Source organism: Salvelinus sp. IW2-2015, linkage group LG28 (assembly GCF_002910315.2).
Source record: "Salvelinus sp. IW2-2015 linkage group LG28, ASM291031v2, whole genome shotgun sequence".
NCBI lineage: Eukaryota > Metazoa > Chordata > Actinopteri > Salmoniformes > Salmonidae > Salvelinus > Salvelinus sp. IW2-2015.
The window spans coordinates 28,329,826-28,353,583 of NC_036868.1; the positions used below are offsets into that span (position 1 = coordinate 28,329,826).

The window sequence follows — 23,758 nt, forward strand, 5'->3', positions numbered from 1 at the left end:
GCTTTCATGCTAGAAACAGATGGAGGACCCCTGACCTAGGGGATAAGAGCTAAGGGTTATTTCTGGACAGGTCTACAGTATCTGTAATATAGAGCAGTGGAGGCTGGAGGGAGGAGCTATAGGAGGATGGCCTGATAGTAATGGCTGGAATGGAATTTATGGAACGGTATCGAACACATCAAATGTACGGCAACCATGTTTGACTCCGTTCCATTTATTATATTTTAGCCATTACAATGAGCCTGTCCTCATATAGCTCCTCCCACCAGCCTGCACTAATATAGAAGAACACTCTGAGAATGGGCAGTCAGAGAAGCAGTCTGAAACAGAGCGCAGAACGCAAACCAGCTAAACCTATGAAGACCATGCAGTTGAAACCTTGTTGTTGAATCCACATCTTCGCTAAAAATCTAAGTTGAAAGCGGCCAGCAGTAAGTGGTTTGCTCTTCTGCTTTTGAAATAAAATATCAATATTTTCTGACGTCTGAGCAGTGGAGCTGTAGGCAGAATTCCTTATACAATAAGTTCATTAATGAATACACATATAAGAAAGAGAGATCATGTATAAGAAAGATCAGGAAACATTTTGTTTATGTATTTAACCCCTTATTTCTGGCACTAAACAGTCTCCATATATACTTCCATAAATGTTTTGAACTGTTACCGGGTGACCTTCAGACGAGTCTTGTGAGGCCTGTGGGCGTCCTATTAGTGTGTCGTCTCTATGGCTAGAACTATGGCCATAGAGACCGTTGTAAATGCTCATAGTGACCATTGTGAAGTTTAAGTTCAATGCTACAGTACCTCACAACAACAATAAAGTGAACTTTACAATAACACTTAAAGGGGCATTATGTAATATTTTTGTAATATATGTAATATATCTGCGGTAATAGTGTAATGTTTCACAATATTTGTTCAAAAATAAATAAATTGGGGCCCACACAAAGTTACATGATGATGGTACAGCCCGCCCGCCCGCCTATTTGACAACAAAAGCTGGTCTGTCTCTTGTTGTCAAATTGGAAGGCTGGACCCTCCCTCTCTTCCATCGGAGTCACTCAGAGGCATGGTTATCTCCTCACAAGCACAATGAACAATGGCAGAAATGGTGTGCAAAACTGAAAGTAAAAAAGACTCAGAAATTGACTTGCTATTTCCTGGTTGCTCAAATTCTACATCGCAAGTGTTGTAGCAGTGCAAATGTTGTTGCAATTCACCTAGTTTCCATTAGGGGGCTTCATTCTACATGATGTTCCTTTAACTTCAAGCCAAAAAACACAATGCTTTAGAACTTTTTATAAACGTGTATGAGCCCATATAATGTCTTATTACAATGATTATAATGTGTGATGTGTCTTATGACTGCATCATAATACATTTTTGTCTGTTGACTTCAAGTAAAGTGCTACTTTGTTAGTGATGTGGCGAGGACGAGGCGATGACCTAGTAGTGTGTGCTAGAATGACAGTGAAGAAACACAGTTGATTAACTCACACCCCATCCATTTGTGACGCTTTAACACACACGCACACACACAGTCTTAACCCTTTGATGGGTACGGACCAATGTTCAAACGGACCGTGTTCCAATACTTTTTTTAACAGGAGCTTGTGAGCTCTTTCTCAGACTCTTTCCAGCGCCGCAGTTCCCAACTTCCCCACCAAGGGAGCTCTATTCTTATTATCCGGAAGGCTCTGTAGTAGGTCAGACCTTACACTCTGCCTGCCCTCCTCTCCTGTCTCCCTACACGAAGGTGAGTCTGGTTGGGCAGAGCAGCAGATCAGGACCTGGAGCTGGCGGAGCTCGCGTCTCAAGGAGCGTCTGAAGATGTAGTAGATGAAAGGGTTGTAGGCCGTGGAGCCTTTCGCGAACAGGCAGGGCAGCAGGGAGACCACGGGGGCCAGGCTGTCCTTCCCCTTGGTGTGGAACATACTCCAAAAGCTGAGCACCACGTAGGGAGACCAGGCTACGATGAACCCAGAGCTGATCAACACCGCCATCTAGGGTGAAGAGGAGAGGGGGAGGAGATAAGGGAGAGGGGAGGAGAGAAAAGGAGAGGGGAGGCGTTTGTCTGTCAAAAACATAACATAGACTATGTTTACAGCCATGTCAAACATCTTAACCTGAGGTAGCCAAATTTGACAGGGACTGAAGCGTTTCTCGCGATCTAGACTTGTACGCTTTGTCACAGTCACTCATGAGCTTTGCTTGAGCCCCATGTCTGAAAGACCCTAAGTAGTGGAACCAGCGTGAAATAGGGTTTTGCCCGGATAAATGTAATTTTCCAAAATGTCATCAAAACTGGTACTGTTTTGATATCGAACCAGAATTGTATAATTCATCCCTTGTAAACAAACAAACAGCGCAAAAACAAAGTAATATCTCTCCAGGTGGGATAGCTAGCGAGTGGATAAATCATGATAAATCATGCCTCTCCCTAATGTCAATATGCCTTGTCCATTGCTGTTCTGGTTAGTGATGATTGTCTTATTTCACTGTAGAGCCTCTAGCCCTGCTCAATATGCCTTAGCCAACCCTTTAGTTCCACCTCCCACACATGCGGTGACATCAGCTGGTTTAAATGTTTCTAGAGATAATATCTCTCTCATCATCACTCAATGCCTAGGTTTACCACCAATGTATTCACATCTTACCATACCTTTGTCTGTACATTATGCCTTGAATCTATTCTATCGCGCCCAGAAACCTGCTCCTTTTACTCTCTGTTCCGAACGTACTAGACGACCAGTGCTTATAGCCTTTAGCCGTACCCTTATCCTACTCCTCCTCTGTTCCTCTGGTGATGTAGAGGTTAGTCCAGGACCTGCAGTGCCTAGCTCCACTCCTATACCCCAGGTGCTCTCATTTGTTGACTTCTGTAACCGTAAAAGCCTTGGTTTCATGCATGTTAACATTAGAAGCCTCCTCCCTAAGTTTGTTTTATTCACTGCTCTGCCAACCCGGATGCCCTAGCCGTGTCTGAATCATGGCTTAGGAAGACCACCAAAAACCCTGAAATGTACATCCCTAACTATAACATTTTCCGACAAGATAGAACTGCCAAAGGGGGCAGAGTTGCAATCTACTGCAGAGATATCAAAAAGAAAGGAGGACCAAGGCACTCTTCATATAATTCATTAAAATGCCTTTATTAGTATGGCATGTTCAATAGAAACAACGTTTTTTTTAAACCGACGTGTTTCGGCTGCATGGCCTTCGTCAGGGAGTATAAAAAAAAGAATACAATGTCCTCTTTTGAACAGCTTTTCCAATTAGCCCTAATTGGAAGAGGGAGTGGTTACAAAATTGATGAGACACACCTAGTAAGCAATACTATACACATTAAAAGGTGAAATACTGTAGCTATGTTATCATAAACATACAACTCCAAGCTAGAAGTATCAGAACACTTAGAAAGGTAGTTCTAACCTTTAAATATGACTGGAAGAAGTGTCAAGAATAAGAAAGCAATATATTCCATAGTACACTAGAACACAGCAAAACATAAACAACAACAGTCTAAACATAGCTGAGGGCAAATTAGCAAAATGTCCACTAGATGACAGCAAATGGACCTATGACGACCCTACAGGAAGGGTGAGAAATCCATATCTTCATTTAAACCAGGGTATTTAGTGGCCTGTAGTTTGTAAATCCCAAAACGTTCCCTTTGGTTTAACTGTTTAAGACGGTCCCCTTTTCTAATAGAGGCCGGAATATGATCAATACCCATAGCTTGTAGGGAGGCAGGGTTGTCATGGTGTAAGGACTTGTAGTGCCTTGCCATGGGGTAGTCTTCATTGCCTACCCGTATGGCATACCTGTGTTCCGCTAAGCGGTCTTGAAGGCGTCTCTTTGTCCGTCCAATGTAGAACACCTTGCACATTAGAAGCCTCCTCCCTAAGTTTGTTTTATTCACTGCTCTGCCAACCCGGATGTCCTAGCCGTGTCTGAATCCTGGCTTAAGGCCACCAAAAACCCAGAAATGTACATCCCTAACTATAACATTTTCCGACAAGATAGAACTGCCAAAGGGGGCAGAGTTGCAATCTACTGCAGAGATAGCCTGCAGAGTTCTGTCCTACTATCCAGGTCTGTACCCAAACAATTTGAACTTTTAAAAATCCACCTTTCCAGAAACAAGTCTCTCAACGTTGCCGCTTGCTATAGACCACCCTCTGCCCCCAGCTGTGCCCTGGACACCATATGTGAATTGATTGCCGCCCATCTATCTTCAGAGCTCGTGCTGCTAGATGACCTGAACTGGGACATGCTTAACACCCCAGCCACCCTACAATCTAAACTTGATGCCCTCAATCTCACACAAATGATCAATGAACCTACCAGGTACAACCCCAAATCGTAAACACAGGCACCCTCAAAGATATCATCCTAACCAACTTGCCCTCCAAATACACCTCTGCTGTTTTCAACCAAGATCTCAGCGATCACTGCCTCATTGCCTGCATCCGTAATGGGTCTGCGGTCAAACGACCAGCACTCATCACTGTCAAACGTTCCCTAAAACACTTCAGGGAGCAGGCCTTTCTAATCGACCTGGCCCGGGTATCCTGGAAGGATATTGACCTCATCCCATCAGTAAAGGATGCCTTGTTATTATTTAAAAGTGTCTTCCTCACCATCTTAAATAAGCATGCCCAATTCAATTTTTTTTAACCAGGAACAGATATAGCCCTTGGTTCAATCCAGACCTGACTGCCCTTGACCAGCACAAAAACATCCTGTGGCGTACTGCATTAGCATCGAATAGCCGCCGTGATATGCAACTTTTCAGGGAAGTTAGGAACCAATATACACAGGCAGTTAGGAAAGCTAAGGCTAGCTTTTTCAAACAGAAATTTGCATCCTGTAGCACATACTCCAAAAAGTTATGGGACACTGTAAAGTCCATGGAGAATAAGAGCACCTCCTCCCAGCTGCCCACTGCACTGAGGCTAGGAAACTGTCACCACTGATAAATCCACTATAATTGAGAATTTCAATAATCATTTTCTACGGCTGGCCATGCTTTCCACCTGGCTACCCCTACCCCGGTCAACAGCCCTGCGCTCCCCACAGCAACTCGCGCAAGCCTCCCCCATTTCTCCTTCACCGAAATACAGATAGCTGATGTTCTGAAAGAGCTSCAAAATCTGGACCCCTACAAATCAGCTGGGTTAGACAATCTGGACCCACACTTTCTAAAATTATCTGCCGAAATTGTTGCAACCCCTCTTACTAGCTTGTTCAACTTCTCTTTCGTATCGTCTGAAATTCCCAAAGATTGGAAAGCTGCCGCGATCATCCCCCTCTTCAAAGGGGGAGACACTCTAGACCCAAACTGCTACAGACCTATATCTATCCTACCCTGCCTTTCTAAGGTCTTCGAAAGCCAAGTTAACAAACAGATTACCGACCATTTTGAATCCCAACGTACCTTCTCCGCTATGCAATCTGGTTTCAGAGCTGGTCATGGGTGCACCTCAGCCATGCTCAAGGTCCTAAATGATATCATAACCGCCATCGATAAGAGACATTAGTGTGCAGCTGTATTTATCGACCTGGCCAAGGCTTTCGACTCTGTCAATCACCACATTCTTATCGGCAGACTCAACAGCCTTGGTTTCTCAAATGACTGCCTCGCCTGGTTCACCAACTACTTCTCTGATTGAGTTCAGTGTGTCAAATCGGAGGGCCTGTTGTCCGGACCTCTGGCAGTCTCTATGGGGGTGCCACAGGGTTCAATTCTCGGGCCGACTCTCTTCTCTGTATACATCAATGATGTTGCTCTTGCTGCTGGTGATTCTCTGATCCACCTCTACGCAGACGACAAAATTCTGTATACTTCTGGCCCTTCTTCGGACACTGTGTTAACTAACCTCCAGATGAGCTTCAATGCCATACAACTCTCCTTCTGTGGCCTCCAACTGCTCTTGAATGCTTGTAAAACGAAATGCATGCTCTTCAACCGATCGCTGCCCACACCTGCACGCCCGTCCAGCATCACTACTCTGGACGGTTCTGACTTAGAATATGTGGACAACAACAAATAACTAGGTGTCTGGTGAGACTGTAAACTCTCATTCCAGACTCACATTAAGCATCTCCAATCCCAAATTACATCTAGAATCGGCTTCCTATTTCGCAACAAAGCATCCTTCTCTTATGCTGCCAAACATACCCTCGTAAAACTGACCATCCTACAGATCCTCGACTTCGGCGATGTCATTTACAAAATAGCCTCCAATACTCAACAAATTGGATGCAGTCTATCACAGTGCCATTCGTTTTGTCACCAAAGCCCCATATACTACCCACCACTGCGACCTGTACACTCTCGTTGGCTGGCCCTCGCTTCATACTCGTCGCCAAACCCACTGGCTCCAGGTCATCTACAAGTCTTTGCTAGGTAAAGTTCCGTCTTATCTCAGCTCACTGATCACCATAGTAGCACCCACCCGTAGCATGCGCTCCAGCAGGTATATTTCACTGGTCACCCCCAAAGCCAATTCCTCCTTTGTCCGCCTTTCCTTCCAGTTCTCTGCTGCCAATGACTGGAACGAACTGCAAAAATCACTGAAGCTGGAGACCATATCTCCCTCACTAGCTTTAAGCTAGTGACACCATCTGTAAATAGCCCATCCAACTACTCATCCCATACTGTATTTATATATTTATCTTGTTCCTTTGCACCCCAGTATCTCTACTTGCACATTCATCTTCTGCACATCTATCACTCCAGTGTTTTATGGGTGTATTGTAATTACTTGCCACCGTGCCTATTTATTACATTACCTCCCTTATCTTACCTAATTTGCACACACTGCATATAGACTTTTTTTACTGTATTATTGAATATGTTTGTTTATTCCATTGTAACTCTGTGTTGTTGTATGTGTCGAAATGCTTTGCTGTAAATGAGAACTTGTTCTCAACTAGCCTACCTGGTTAAATAAAGGTGAAATAAATAAAAAAGAGGTGTGAATCTGTCTTTGTTAATGTATCACTACACCCTGCTCTGTGTATGCACAACATTACAGAGATAAACCACCCATCTGAGTTTTGTGAGGCTATCGCCAGCTAGAGATGGATCTCACTCTAATAGGTCATTCATTATCTGTGTCTGTTTGCCTCGTAGGAGAGCGGAAACTAAACTGGGCCTAACCACTGGGCATGAATTAAAGAACAAAGTGAATGTGAAAGATGTATTCAACTGCTCTTGAAGGAACACTTTAAATTCAATAAAAATGTTTTTTTCCTTAATGCAATATTATTCATTTTGTCATTTAAAAGCCTTCCACATTGCATGAATAAAATAACAAGCAACACTCTTCATACGAATCACACTGTGGACACCACACACACACACACACACACACAACACACACACACACACACACACACACACACACACACACACACACACACACACACACACAACACACCACACACACACACACACACACACACACACACACACACACACACACAACACACACACACAACACACACACAGTTTCATGCTGCTGTGGGACCAACAGATGTGTGAGAGATTTGTACAGGAACAGACAGATGTGTGAAGTGTCAGAGAGGTGACCGGGAGGTGACCCAGCATGCTCTATCAAACATTACAGATTCATCAGAGGGACACACAGAGACACTGGTCAACCAATCTTTCTCTGCTCTCCCCTCACTGTCTCCTCTCACCTCTTCTCCTCTCTCTCTCTCTCTCTCTCTCTCTCCTCTCTCTCTCTCTCTCTCTCTCTCTCTCTCTCTCTCCCTTCTCTCTCTCCCTTCTCCCATCTAATCCTCTTCTCGTTCTCAACGTTCTCCTCTCTGTGTTCCATAAATTGAGCATTAATGGAAATAAGAATGGTTAAATCACATGCTTTTTCAATGGTAACAATGTTATAAAGGGCCGTACAAGAAGAATGTGACAACTAGCATTGATGTCCATAAGAATAGTAAACTTAAATATCCTTGTTCTATAAGCAGCTATAATTTACACAGTATTTGTCTTGGCAGCTTGTGGAGCACTGTGTGAGCTATGGCCCTAAATATAAACTATCCACAGATTCAATTAATCACAAACACACACGTCCTAGAGATAAGCAATCATTTGTATAGGTGACAGGAAGAATTTCAGTGTCACTTCCCATCTCAAATCACATTAGATTGGTAATTACATCAAGGAGCAACAGAAGGAGGGAGGCAATTTTACAATATTCAAACAAGGCCCTTAGCTTCACTCAACAGTGCAATCTGTTGTTGTTCTTGTAGGTTTGCTGTTTGACACATTGGGCTATAGGGGAAGATAAATTGCTCTTTATTTTGTCATGTTTAAACCATATATGTTTCATGATTTAAACCAGACACCATAGGAAAGCTGTCAGGTGTGCTCCCTCTCCGGCCTCTAGGTCACCAGGCTGCTCGTTATGGCGCACACCTGTCACCATCGTTACGCGCATCTGCACATAATGACACTCACCTGGGCTCCATCACCTCCTTGATTAACTGCTCTATACATGTCACTCCCTTTGGTTCCTTCCCCAGGCGTCATTGTTTCTGTTTCATGTCTGTGCGGTGTTCGTGTTTCGTATTATGTTTCGCTCATTTATTAAATTATTCACTCCCTGAACTTGCTTCCCGACTCCCAACGCAACACGTTACAGAATGACGCCTCACCAAAGGGAAGCATCAGGGAGTGTTTATTTTTTAGAGTGTTGGAGGTGATGTCGGGTTGCCTCGGCGGGTTCGACGGGTTCCCTTGCCTCAGCTGGCTCGATAGGCTACCATGCCTCAGCTGGCTCGATAGGCTCCCATGCCTCAGTTGGGTGAACAGGTTCCCGTGTCTTGACTGAGGCAACCAGGGAGGTCTCAGCCGGGTCATCAGGCTTTCACGCCTCAGCCGGTTCATCAGGTTTCTGGCGACCTGTCCGTTCCTGAACCCCGGAATCATCAGTTCGGTCAGCATCCTGCGGCTGGATCACGTGTGCTCCCTCTCCGGCCTCTAGGTCACCAGGCTGCTCGTTATAGCACACACCTGTCACCATCGTTACGCACATCTGCGCATAATGACACTCACCTGGGCTCCATCACCTCCTTGATTACCTGCGCTATATATGTCACTCCCTTTGGTTCCTTCCCCAGGCGTCATTGTGTCCGTTTCACGTCTGTGCGGTGTTGGTGTTTTGTATTATGTTTCATTCATTTATTAAATGATTCCCTCCCTGAACTTGCTTCCCGACTTCCAGCGCACATCGTTACGAAAGCCCTGCGATTTGGATTATCAACGGTTCATACGTAGTAAATAAACATGTTTTTTTTTATGGCTGAATTTAATAACACTTCTCATTAATTGAACAACTTACATGATTGATTCATTGACTTCATCCCAACAACCCATTAATAAACTCACTAATCTAATGAAAGCTGGAATCCGTATTTAAACGGCCACGTCCATTTGGGATATTACAACAACAAAGAAGTTACTTTGAACAACGAACACCGTTTTCTCCCTTGGATATCATTGCACGAGCGGTAAAACACCACGCAGGATAAAGCTGCCGAACGCTGCTCTCCTCCGTTTCACCAACAAACAATAACAAAGGTGCTGGGGAGAACAGTGGCACTGTTTTACTTTTTGCGGATTCCAGCTTTGAAGAAAAAAAAGATTGAATTAAACGGTTAATAAACAGTCAACAGATAAACGTTCATACTCACCAGAGTGACCTTCCTCTCGATGTGTCCGTAGTTGAAGTCGCTGCTTTGGATGGCCTGGTAGGCCTTGTGGAGTTTCCAGGCTATGCCAAAATAGGAGAAGAGGATGACGAGGCAGGGGATGAAGGTGCAGAGGATAGACAGAGATATGATGAAGGTGGAACGGTTCAGGGAGTCTTGGTAGCTGGCCCAGTCCACGGAGCAGGCCACCCCGAAGGGCTCCGGTCCGTAGCCACCCCATCCCAGTAGAGGGAACACAGCCCACAGCCCAGAGTACAGCCAGATCACACTGATCACCATGGTGATGGTCCGACGCTGGAACTTGTTGCCTGGTGAAGAGGTAGAGGGGGGAGAGGTAGAGAAGGGTAGGAAGAGGGGTAGAGGGGGACCCTAACCCTTAGCATAAACCTTACCCTAACCCTAATCCTAACCCTAAACCAAAGTTTAACTCTAGTCAGATCACACTGATCATCATTATGCTATGATGCTGGAATTTATTACCTGTACGAGAGTTAAAGAGGAGTGTACAGTAAGGACAGCTAGAGCACTGTAAGGACCGTATTTGATAGGCTCCTTACAATCTCTCCCAATGGGGATATTCTTATAAACATTGCGGTTAGAGCTTCTTTGGGCCAGACGTCCTGGGTGTTCGCAGCCCGCTTGGAACCTCTTGCCCTTCCCTCACTTCATTAGAGTAATAATCCATAAGAACCCACACTTACACTGCACTAAACATCCTGATTTACTTATTCACATTCATCAGAAGCACCGATGATGAATTGGTATTGATTAGCTGTCAGTGACTACCTCGGCTGCCATCCAACCCACCATTAAATTTTTAATTACATTTTTTTATTTATTTAACCTTTATTTAACTAGGCAAGTCAGTTAAGAACAGATTCTTATGTCTGCGTTTGGAACCAACCCTTGCAGGGACTACCACAGAATTAGAATATGTATATTTCTGAGTCAACAGTTTGGAACCGACTGTAATGAGCACATTATATAGATATGGAGATAGATATGATGGTGAATAGAATTCATAAACCAATGGATATTATGGTGGCTGATCTAGCTGATAAAAAAAAATGTGGTTGGCAGAGTAACCTGATTGTGGGTCACAGAGTATTACATCTAGTTGAATAATATTATATGCCATTGTATGTGCGTACGCATGTGTGTGTGTGTGTGCCTGCATGTGTATATATGTGTGTGCCCTACGGTGTCCTGGTAAAGATCAGCCGGGTCGGATGTATCTTCCCACTGAACATCCATTTGCTATTCAGCAGACGACCTTCTCCTGTGCTCTCATCAAACTGTTCAACACCATGGGTTTCACCATATAATTAGAATTGCTTCAAATTCAAATTCTATAAACGTCTCTACCTCCTGCTGGTAGTTTAGATTATGAGATATAAAACCAATAATAGTGCACCCAGAACCTTAAGAAGTAAGCTTAGAATTACTTATTTCCGTGTCTTTTTTCATTTAGTTTATCCAGGGGATTATCATGCATACATTCTTGTCACGCAAATTCCTACTGTATACATTATGAACAAACGTTTCAGCTGAATAGCCTTCCTCTTCAGTATGCAGGACACAGACAGACAGATGTCCAGAACTGGGACTGTCAAACACTTCCTGGCGATTGTCCAGTCAGGCGTATACTACAGTAGCTGATGTATAAGTAACATTACACTGTATATCAGGCACGTGCACAGGTAGGGGTTTACCTGTGTCCGAGCACTTGCCCATTTGCCCTCCCACTCGCCAAGTGTCCTTTTGGGTGATGGTATAATTATATATTTTTTGTACACAGTTTTTTGTCGTTGTTGTTCTGAACACACTGCCCACAAGTCACCCCCTTGCAGCATGACATTTGATTAACACTTGATAAAACTTGACTGACACTTGATTTACATCATCGTCAATATTCGGTCTGGTTGGCTAATAGCCTACGTGGAGCAGAGAGAGGCAGAAAGGCAAAGAGAGGAGCAGCTGCATCTTCGACCCTTCCGACACAACTCTATCCCTTCTTCAGTCGGGAGTTGTACTTGGGTCAGAGCAGCAGCAACACAGGTAGTCTAGACTCTAGCTAGCCAACATATACTAAAATATAAGCTAATAGCTAGCCAGCCATATAATAGCCAGCCAACCCATATCATGAGTTAGAAGACTATTAATTGTATATTATTTAAGAGCGTTGAAGATAAATCACAATCAATAAAATAAATGCAGGTGGGTGACCTTTTTTAATTTCGAGCACCTGCCCCCTGAAAGGTCAGAATTTTTGAGTAACAGTGGAATCAACCAATCACATTTGAACAAAAGCGCATGTAAACTTTCCCCTTCTCAAAGGCTGACAGGTCACTGTGCAATAGTGAGCAGTAGTTTTCCCATGGTCTAGCTAGCTTTTGTTGTAAGCTAGTGTGCAGTGGCTGCAGCAGGTGTTGTTGAAGAGGCGGTTGATGCTAATGTGTTAGCTTCGCCCTGTTCACGATTAACTTTCATAAAGAAATTACGTTTCAAATTTAACAAGTGATCATCATCTAGTAAATGATCACTTGTTAACTAGCTATCTGTTGTTAACTAGCTATCTCTGAAAATAATGTGTTATGTGTGTGAAACATTGTCGCATTTAAGATTTTAGATCGCAGATTATTTTGTGTGCTGAACTTGAAAAATATGTTTGCAACGGGAAGTAATAGCTATAAATTTCGACTGAGAAATGCTTAGCCGAATGGTTGTGTTTTTGTATTCTTATGATTGGAACCTACCTGCTAATTATGTCAGAGTGAATGTGCTGCTTATTCTTTAACATCATGCTGTGAGTGACTGCTGTCTTTCTATCAGCCCTCTGTGTTTTACAAAAAGCGTTCTCTCCTACATGGAGTGTGCTGGTATTACGGACACTGTCCTTTCAGCATCACACGCCTGTTACACTCACATCCTTTGATGTGTCACTGTTGTCACTTTTGATAATGATGGTGTTAGGTTGTGTAAGCAGGGTGGTTGTTGTTGTGGGTAGCATTATCCATGTGGGTGCTGTCTCTGTGTGAGTGGTAGCATGAAGTGTGGCTCAGCCTCAGGCCTGTTAGATTCAGCTGGGCTCATTAAGCGATGCTATGTTTCTGTTATTTTTCTTGCGTTTTGAGTTTGGTACGATGTATTGTAAGATTTTATTTTCCCAATGAAGGTCCAATAGACATGGTTTGCCACTGTACAGTATATATATGCTTTTCTCTCTATACATAAATCAAAATGGACAGCTGAAAGCAAGATGATGTATCGTAGGCTAGCTTTTTGCTGGACCTGGTTGGTTTGGTAAAGTAGTTTATTACCATAGGTCCGATCAACGGCAGCAGGGCTGCAACTACATATGAGGACACCAAGGTCCGGGCCTCTGTCATTTTTTCTAATTTGAAAATAATAATAATTCATCACTCTCTCAAATGTTCTAACTCTGCCCTCTCGCGACACAGGCCGAAGGCCTGAGACATGAAACGATCTACCCCATCTCGGACAAAAGGCTTTTTTTGTTATTCTTTTTACCTCGATTTTCCATTTGAATTTAATAGATTACCCATTACCCACCTTTTTTTTAACACTTCATCACTGATATTAATACAGAATCCTAAGTAATATTCTAATAATTCATGTGAATGGGATAATACAATAATATGTGTGCTCCATTGATGTTTGTTTGTGCGGAGCTTGATTAGTAATGCCTAGGAATACAAATGTGAATGCTATGACGTTTGAGAAAATAGATATCTAATTAAAGAGACGACGATTTTATGCAATTCATCATTACAACTGACTGAACAGTCGCTGATGCTACGTGTCACTGTGAATCATTCCTCATATTTCCCCCCTTTCAGGGGTATAACATTACGTATGGCTAATAGGCTATGTGTTTGTAGATCGACCGATGTGAATTAACCTACAGCAGCCAAGGTGAAAATGGCTGGGGTAATTTTTGCTTGTTTTTGCTGTTCTCCAAATCAGTTCGTCAAATTTATGTCCTGCTAGAGCTGCCCTGGTCAACTTTAAGTGCTGTTATTGTGAGGTGGAAACATCTAGGAGCAACAACGGCTCAGCCGCGAAGAGGTAGGCCACACAAGTTCAGAGTGCTGAAGCGAGTAGCTCGTAAAAATTGTCTGTCCTTGGTTGCAACACTCACTTCCAAGTTCCAAACTGCCTCTGAAAGCAACGTCAGCACAAGTACTGTTCATCAGGAGCTTCATGAAATGGGTTTCCATGGCCGAGCAGCCGCACACAAGCCTAAGATCACCATGCGCAATGCCAAGCTTCAACTGGTGTGGTGTAAAGCTCACCGCCATTGGACTCTGGAGCAGTGGAAACGTATTCTCCGAAGTGATGAATCACGCTTCACCATCTGGCAGTCCGAAGTACGAATCTGGGTTTGACGGATGGCAGGAGAACGCAACATGCACCAATGCATAGTGCCAACTGTAAAGTTTGGTAGAGTAGAAATAGTGGTCTGGGGCTGTTTTTCATGGTTCGGGCTAGGACCCTTCGTTCCAGTGAAGGGAAGTCTTAACACTACAGCATACAATGACATTCTAAACGATTCTGTGCTTCCAAATTTGTGGCACCGTTTGGGGAAGGCCGTTTCCTGTTTCAGCATGACAATGTGCCCCTGTGCACAAAGCGAGGGTCATACAGAAATGGTTTGTCGAGATCAGTGTGGAAGAACTTGACTGGCCTTCACAGAGCCCTGACCTCAACCCCATCGAACAGCTTTGGGATGAACTGGAACGCCGACTGTGAGCCAGGCCTAATCGCCCAACGTCAGTGCCCGACCTCACTAATGCTCTTGTGGTTGAATGAAAGCAAGTCCCCGCAGCAATGTTCCAACATCGCCTTCACAGAAGAGCGGAGGCTTTTATAAAATATATAGAAAAAAAGCTAAAAGAAAGCCTGCGGATCCTAAATCAGGGCCTTAGAGCCTCGGTCCTCATGGAGAGAAGTGCCTTCGGGGTTCAGTAATGTTTGGTTTAGACCTACATGGAAATCAGAGGTGTGGAGTGAACCTCCTAGCCAAATTTGATAAATCAAAAATGTGTCTTGGGTGGGTTTTCGTCTTCTTCTAATTAACTGCAATGAAACGTTATTATTTGTGGGGGCTAACACGACTCGTCAGATCTCAGGCAAGGTTTGTTATATCACACAAACATATTGGAGTTTACCAAACAACCTCCACTATCAACCAGCCACCCTACCGCACTTTTTCAACCCAGCTTGCATAAAAAAGGAAAACTGTGCTCAACCGACGGACTCATACCTGTTTTGGGTGGGTTTCCTGTCACCAGGTATCGTACCAGACCCATGACAGCCAGGGTCATGATGCTGGCCGTACTGAAGATCATCCCCATCAGGCCATAGTAGAGGCAGGAGGAATCCCCTCCGATCCAGGCGTGGTTGAAGAGCGAGGCAATGGACAGGGGGTACATGCTGAGAGCCATGCCGATGTCCGTCACAGCCAGGTTGACTGTCAGGAGCTCCGGGGCCTTGAGGTGAGTCGGCCGCAGTGCTGAGGTCAGCAGGACTGCAGCATTACCCAGCACTGACAGCACCGCTGGATGGGAGAGAGAAAGAGAGCAATAAGTCAGTCAGTCAATCAAGGAATCAAGCAAGAAAGCTGGAAGAGAGAGCAAGAATTAGTAAACTAATCTAGCAATCGATTAACCAATCAAGCTGGAAGAAAGAGAGAGAGAAGGGGAAGAGGGGCCACTAAATGTCCATGGAAGAGAGGACAGAATTAGAATAGAAAGTGCCATATAGTCCTGCTGTTCTGTTCTCTCTAACATGGCCAGATAGTGGCGTCCCAGATCCACTCACCCGTGTGATGCTGCTATTGTCATTAAACCTTATTTGCAGTATTTGTCATGGTACAGATGTCAGATCTTTATTTGATCACTCTTTTGTCTTGAATTCTTTTCTCCTGGAAATTCAAATGAGCCTTGTGATTTAGATACGTTCACTGAAAACCCGCAGTTCCCTTTCTCTCCATGCTGGGCAGTCGAGTAATTCAGAGCAGTGCCAGCTATTAAAACCATCCTCCCTCTCTCGCTAGGTCATTATGATAGAGAATGTGTATTGGTTGCATGCACACAACATTTGCCTGCCTTTGGCTGTGTTTACGCAGGCAGCCCAATTCTGATATTTTTTTCCCACCAATTGGTCTTTTGACAAATATTTGGGGCAAAAGATCAGAATTGGGCTGCCTGTGTAAAAGCAGCCTATGATCTTTAGCCCATAGAAATGGTTCCCCAGGCCTGGACCTGCACGCAGGCAGACACTATCTTTAAAAAATATATATTATTAAGGGGAACCAAGCAAGGGGGTCGAGCCTTAACATTCCTCATCGGGGTTCCCACTTGGTTTGCATTGTCACTGTCTTACATGGAATGTTACCAGGCCATAGTGCATATTGCAGGTCAGAAGGCTGTGAAAACGCCACGTTTACTATTGACCACTGTGCTCCTCAGGCATTTTGACATGGAAATGAAAAGACACGTCCTGGATTTTCAGAAGAATAGCCTTCATAAGAGTGTTATGAGCTCCCTCAAGGAGTTGAACCCTGATGGGGTTGTCGTTAGCGCGCTTGAGCTGGGGGAGGGGAAACCGTGTTCTCCCGTAGGTTGCACACTTTTAGAACTAGCAGAGTGCTAAGTGGTACTTGGTCTGGGTAATTTTTATAATGGACTGCATTATATCGCACTTAAACTCCCACACCAGTAGAAATCCACTTTTTCGATCTGAAAGGAGATGCCCAGAGCTTAACCATGATGTCGCATAACGATGTAAGTCAATAAAACATATTTTTAGTCAACGTTTTATATATTTGTGCTTGAAGTGACAAAACCGAATAGCCGCTTTGTGCAAATTTGTGCCATGACGTGTCTTTTCCTATAATGTATTTGTATTTATTATGGATCCCCAATACATTACAATACACTCGCAGATTTCACAACACACTGTGAGCCCTCAGGCCCCTACTCCACCACTACCACATATCTACAGTACTAAATCCATGCATATGTTATCGTGTGTGTGTGTATGCATGTGTGATGTACACACAGAGCTAATATTAATAATATGAATGTCAATTTCTCCTGGCTGAAAGTGGAGGAGAGATTGACTTCATCACTACTTTAATTTATGAGAGGTATTGACATGTTGAATGCACCGAGCTGTCTGTCTAAACTACTGGCACACAGCACACACCCATGCATACCCCACAAGACATGTCACAAGAGGTCTCTTCACAGTCCCCAAGTCCAGAACAGACTATTGGAGGCACACAGAACTGAATAGAGCCATTACTACATGAAACTCTATTTCAAATCAGGTAACTGACGCAAGCAGTAAAATTAGATATAAAAAACAGACTAAAAAACACTTTATGGAACAGCGGGGACTGTGAAGCAACACAAACATTGGCACAGACACATGCATACAAGGGCCAGCTGTGCTGCTCTGTTCTGAGCCAATTGCAAGTCCTTTTTTTGTGGCACCTGACCACACGACTGAACAGTAGTCAAGGTGCGACAAAACTAGGGCCTGTAGGACCTGCCTTGTTGATAGTGTTGTTAAGAAGGCATATCATCACTTTATTATAGACAGACTTCTCCCCATCTTAGCTACTACTACATCAATATGTTTTGACCATGACAGTTTACAATCTAGGGTTACTCCAAGCAGTTTGGTCATTTCAACTTGCTCATTTTCCACATTATTTATTACAAGATTTAGTTGAAGTTTAGGGTTTAGTGAGTGTTTTGTTCCAAATACAATGCTTTTAGTTTTAGAAATATTTAGGGCTAACTTATTCCTTGCCACCCACTCTGAAACTAACTGCAGTTCTTTGTTAAGTGTTGCAGTCATTTCAGTTACTGTAGTAGCTGACGTGTAAAGTGTCGAGTCATCCGCATACATAGACACTCTGGCTTTCCTCAAAGTCAGTTGCATGTCGTTAGTAAAAATTTGGTGTATAAAATTTGGTGTAAATAATTTTTCCGCCAAAGTTTAGTTTCAGGGCTAGCGTATTTATTTGAATGGTACCACCCACCATCATGGCATTGTTTGTTAATCAGAAACACCTGCAAAGTTCGCGAGTCGCGACTGAGCTCAGCACTATAGATCATATTTCGCTACATCAAAGATTGTGGATAAATTAAGATAGTTCACTCAGGCCGTTTACCATTGAGAGAAATGGTGAGTTCCGGTCTACTTAACAGGGTTGATCTCCCATTGACACCGAAGCCAATATTCTATGTTGTTCTCTCTGTTCTCTCATTTCACCCATCTAACTAGCTATACATCAATGCATTGTCTAAATTGCAGCCGTGAATACGCTATAGAAATAGAGAGAATATAAGCTCCGGTAATATGGATAGTTTAACTATTGAAGCAATGGGCGAGTTTGTTATGCAAGACTTGGTGCCCCGAGTGGGTACAGATTTCACTTTAGGATCAATGGAATGGTCGAAAATTAGCCAACCCTGCACCCCCGGGGCACCGGGCCATGCAAAACAAATGTATCTAAAATGTTAGTGGTCAAAACCACTCATCTTGGGGCAACGGTTGGAGTAGGGTTCTAAAATGCAATCATATCACGCAATTTTGATATTTATAAAATTGTATTTTTTTTTTAATGCAGACTAGCTAAAGAAATAAGTGAAATTTGTCAAATCATCCAATGGATTATGGCAGGGGTGCAACTTTCACTGGGGACGGGGACGGGGGGAGTCTGCGGCTCATCAACCGCTGGGCTGGTGATTTGAAGTTGTCAACTGGAGCGGTATTCAAAGAGAGAGAGGTAAGGGGTCTCTCGTCTGCTTTTGCTTTGTCCATGAGTGATTTAGCAATCTGTACAGATTTTTCAGCAATGCCATTACTTTGAGGGTAATGTGGGCTTCTGGTGACTTGTGTGTGAACTCCCATGCTTTTGTGAAGGATTCAAACTCCTTTGATTTCTAACAGTGGCCATTGTCAGATATTAAAATCTCTAAAATGCCATGCTTGGCAAAGAGGAACATGCCAAAACAAAATATCCTGTGCTCTCTGTTTGCAGTTTTCCATGCCCAGCATGGATCTTTGTCAAAATCTCTTCTCTGAGACTGGTAGGAATGATGATTTTCTCTCCTCTCCAGTTGATCTGTGAAAGTTCATCATGATGTTTACAGAACTCTGAGATGCTCAGAGGGCATTTTCTCCTCTCCTCAGGCCATCCATCCTGTATGACTTTCCTCAGCTGTGTGAGTTGTGTGTCCTTTTCTGTTTCTGCTTGGATCTCCTTCAGTTTTGTGTCACTAACTGGTAAGTTGCTGTACACAGTGTGCACTTGCATGTCCATGCCTTCACTGAGGCTGCTGTCCTTGTAGGTAAGAAACTTCCTGGAGAGTGTGTCTGCGACATAGATGTCTTTGCCTGGACGGTGAGTGATTTTGAAGTCGCATCTACAGAGATCATTCTCTGTAGCCTTGGTGGGGCTGCGGCTAGCGGTTTCATCATGATTGACCTCGAGGGGCTTATGGTTCAGATTCCACAATGACTTGTTGTTCATAGACGTACTGATGGAAACGCTTACATCCGAACAGAATGGCTTACAGCTCCTTTTCGATTTGAGCGTACTTGATTTCACAGTCTGTGAGAGATTTGGAAGCGTAGCCGATGGGCTTTCCTTCTGCAGTAGCACTGCACCCAGTCCATACTTCGACTCGTCTACTTGGAGTCTGAGCTCTTTGTTGGGGTCGTAGTAGGCAAGGATTGGTCCTGGTTCTCTTGTGATCAGGTCTTTCACTTTCTGGAAAGCAATGTTGACTGTGCTCTTCTGTCGTGTTCCTCTTTGGTTCGACCATAGACAAGGATGTCGTCCACAATTGCCACAACTTCATCGAGGCCTTCGTACACCTCATTGATCATTCGCTGAAACTCGTCTTGGGCTGAGAAAGTCCCAAAAGGCAGGCGACCAAACCTGTAGCGTCCAAATGGTGTGTTGAACGCTGATAGCTTAGATTACTCTTTTGTGAACTTGATAGCCCAGCAGCCTGATCTGGCGTCCATGACACGGAAGTAGCGTGCTCCCGCTAGCTTGTGTGTGATGCCATCTAGCGTCGGTAAGGGGTAATGGGGGCGCTTGATAGCCTTGTTCAAGTCTCTTGGGTTGAGACATACTCTGAGCTTGCCTGTACATGGTTTCTCCACCGCCACTAATGTGTTTACCCAATCTGTTGGTTCTGTAACCTTGGTGATGATGTCAGATTGCTCCATGCTCTCCAACTCTTTCTTCAGACGGGCACGGAGAGCAAGGGGAATCTTTCTCGGTGGGTAGACCACAGGGGTTGCGTCTGGGTCAAGGTGAATGGTACATTCTCCTGGGAATAATCCTATTCCTGTAAAAACATCAGCAAACTCCTCCATTACATTCTCTGTCTCTACTGGTGCTGTCACTGATTAGACTAGCTTGATGAGGTCCATGTGTAAACATGCTTTAAAGTCTAGCACTGCAGGTTCGGGGCGGCAGGGTAGCCTAGTGGTTAGAGCGTTGGACTAGTAACCGAAAGGTTGCAAGTTCAAATCCCCGAGCTGACAAGGTACAAATCTGTCGTTCTGCCCCTGAACAGGCAGTTAACCCACTGTTCCTAGGCCGTCATTGAAAATAAGAATTTGTTCTTAACTGACTTGCCTAGTTAAATAAAGGTAAAATAAAAATAAAAAGGTGCTTGAGTGTCAACAATGTAAAAGTCCAACATCATGTTGCTTTCCTTGTATTTGAAAGTGCATGTGCCTTTTACTGGGAGCTGTTCACCACCATAACCAGTCAGTCTGCAAGTGGTGGGCTGTAGCTCGCACTCAGATGTCAAGCTGAGGTACTTATTCAGAGGAATAACGTTTACTTCTGCACCAGTGTCTAGTTTGAACTTTAGCTCTGTGCCTTGTGTTCCTATCTCAATGTCAGCAAAGACTTGCTCGGTCTCTGATATCTGACTTTTCTGTGTCACTGAATCAATAAACAGTTCATCAGCATTTGACTCTTTGATTAACATTTCATCTTCACAGTGTACTGTTTTCCCACCGTAAGCTCTGCACACTTTTGCAAAGTGATTCCATTTTCCACATTTAGTACACTTTTTGCCATGCACTTTGTATCCACAATATCCACCTGTTTTGGGGCATTTTGAGTCTGTGTCGCTCTCTTTTGGAATTCTGTCTCTCTCTGTTCTGAAGCACGCTCTCTGGGTACCGGAGATGTGCTTTGACGTCTGACTGCGTGCACTGCTTGTTCACGTGATGTGCTGCCACCCAAAATGGTTTTCATCTGAACCTGTGCTAGCTCGTGAGATCTGGCTATGTCTATAGCTTTGTCCAGCATTAGATCAGACCTGATATTTCAAAAGTTTTTATTGTATTCCAAATACAATACAGTCCCTGACCATCTCATCCTTGTTTGCATAATCACAGTCTTTCACAAGCAGACGCAGCTCAGTCATAAACTGTTCAAACGATTCACTTGCTCCCTGTACTTTCTCATGGAATTTGTACCTAGCGAAAATCGTATTGGTCTTTGGCACAACATATGCTTCAAAACGATTGTAGTATGTTTCCAGTACCTTCGATTCAGCCTCGGTAAGTATCCATGTGTTGTAAATGTCTCTCCCTTTTTCACCAATCTACAGGAGCAGGTAGCTGCACCTTTCCTCTTTCTTCTAGAGGACCTGTGAACATTAGCTCCACATGCTGTTTGAACTTACGCCATGCATCGGGTAAGTTTGTAGACCCCCAGTCCATTCGAGGTGAAGGAACTCCAGCAAAATCCATCTTTTAGTCCTTTTACTCTGACACAATGTATTGTTTTTCACGCTTTGTACAAAATAATACAATGCTGTACGACAGGATCTTTCTAAACATAGCTCTTTATTAGCTAGCTATAACTAGCATGTTCATGTGTCTCCGGCCATGATCAACTGAAGTAATGACCTTATGACCTGGGTGGTCTTAACCAATCATAATGCAGTATGATACAACGGTAGAATGCAACCAATTACAATTTAGTATGTTAACACATACTAATATTACAGTTACTACAGCCAGCTCCAGTCTCAAAGTTATCTGTCAGATAGTAATAATGGCCACCTATTATTACTATCTAACAGCAGTTGTTTGTATGGAATTGTTTGTAGCCTTTGTGTTGACCCGTTTCAGAAGTAAGTTTACTTACATTAGCTATTATTTTTGCGTCAATCAAACTAGACCTGAAGAATCAAACGATGAAACAATCTTCCAAACGATTGAATATGAATATTCTGACATTTTATTCAGTGTAATGTGAGTTTTATTAGTCAGTATGGCAATGTAATGTTATTGATCTGTCAGTTTCCCTAGCTAATTCCCTACTTTTCACACTGGCACAGTGATAAACAGCTCTAACATTACAGGCTTCACTGTCGTGGTGCACAGTAGAGGTCTGCACAGGACTGATTTCTTCATCCTGCTCCTGCACACACCCTTTGGCATTCTGTCCGACTCCCACCGCGGCAATGTAGTAAACTATAGCCTAATCATTGGCCTATTTAGGAAGTACATTTCCTTGGAAAGATAACTGCCCCGTGCTTCTCCGCCCATGTATACATAGTCTATAGCCTACTCTATTTAATTGAGACCACATGCGCACCTGATCTCGCAGGTATGGCTACTGAACTGGAAGCAGCAAGAATGATGACAGCAACACTTCCTACATTTTGCATAGTCCTATAGGTTATCCTATAGGTTATAGCCTAGCCTATTTGCGAGTTGTGCCTTTTCCTTTTCAATGATGATTGCATTTTTTGAATGCACTTTGGCTCACATTGGTTGATTGCCCTCCACTTCTATTCATTATCAATATTTATTCACAGACACTGTAGTAAACTACTAATCATATTTAAGTTCATTTCATATTCAACTGTGTCATGACTCTCTCTCCTTGGTGATGATCAGATAGCCAGACCCCCCCTCCCCTCCCAGAGAGGAGAGAGGGAAGAGTTAACAGTCGGTCGTGAACATTCTCTCTTGCCCTGCAGTATCTAAAAGGCAAAATCCATTTGTTACCGAGAGACTCTTGCCGCCAAAAACTTCAACATCAAACAATGGACACTGGGACAATATATTTCAACATCCGAATGTTGGGAATAATGAGAAATGGAATATGGAATATTAATGTCTATTTTGTAATGTTATTAAAACTTATAAAAGATGCTATAACGGAAACATTTAAGAGCTTTCACACTGTATTATTAGTTTTACATATGCTGGGTGATTTAAAAAGTAATCGCCAATCGATCAATAATATAATAATACTCTTAGCAAAAATGTTAAATACGTATGAGAATAGAAATGTTCAGAACTTTTGTGAAACATCACAGCACAGTTGAAAAGTAAATGGCAAATACTAATCAAAACTGGATGGTGTTCACAGATAGATGGGAGGGATTGAGTGGAGCTGAAGGATGGGACTAAAAACAAACAAAAGATAACTATTGTAAAATATACTGTGTCCGTAAAATGTATATAGTACGTATGACCTGGAAGAAGAAGCCTAAGTGTTGTTGTCCATTAGTTCACTTCAATTAGGGGAGAGATGGTAGGGTTAGGGAAAAATAATGAGGGAAAATATATTTTAATATATATATATACAGTGGGGCAAAAAAGTATTTAGTCAGCCACCAATTGTGCAAGTTCTCCCACTTAAAAAGATGAGAGGCCTGTAATTTTCATCATAGGTACACTTCAACTATGACAGACAAAATGAGAAAAAAAATCCAGAAAATCACATTGTAGGATTTTTTATGAATTTATTTGCAAATTATGGTGGAAAATAAGTATTTGGTCAATAACAAAAGTTTGTCAATACTTTGTTATATACGCTTTGTTGGCAATGACAGAGGTCAAACGTTTTCTGTAAGTCTTCACAAGGTTTTCACACACTGTTGCTGGTATTTTGGCCCATTCCTCCATGCAGATCTCC

The 23,758-nt window shown here is 43.2% G+C and overlaps 1 protein-coding gene across 1 annotated transcript in view; it reads right to left on the reverse strand.

The window, feature by feature from the left end:
- Window positions 1–1,594: 1,594 nt before the first annotated feature.
- LOC111954293 (opsin-5-like) overlaps window positions 1,595–23,758 on the reverse strand; it is a 45,253-nt gene continuing 23,089 nt past the window's right edge. Inside the window, exons 3-5 of the mRNA XM_070435853.1 lie at window positions 15,032–15,325; window positions 9,727–10,052; window positions 1,595–2,003 (exon numbers count right to left, since the gene is read on the reverse strand). Coding sequence (XP_070291954.1) covers window positions 1,626–2,003; window positions 9,727–10,052; window positions 15,032–15,325 — 998 coding nt within the window. The 3' untranslated portion in view covers window positions 1,595–1,625. The remainder of the gene's footprint in view (window positions 2,004–9,726; window positions 10,053–15,031; window positions 15,326–23,758) is intronic.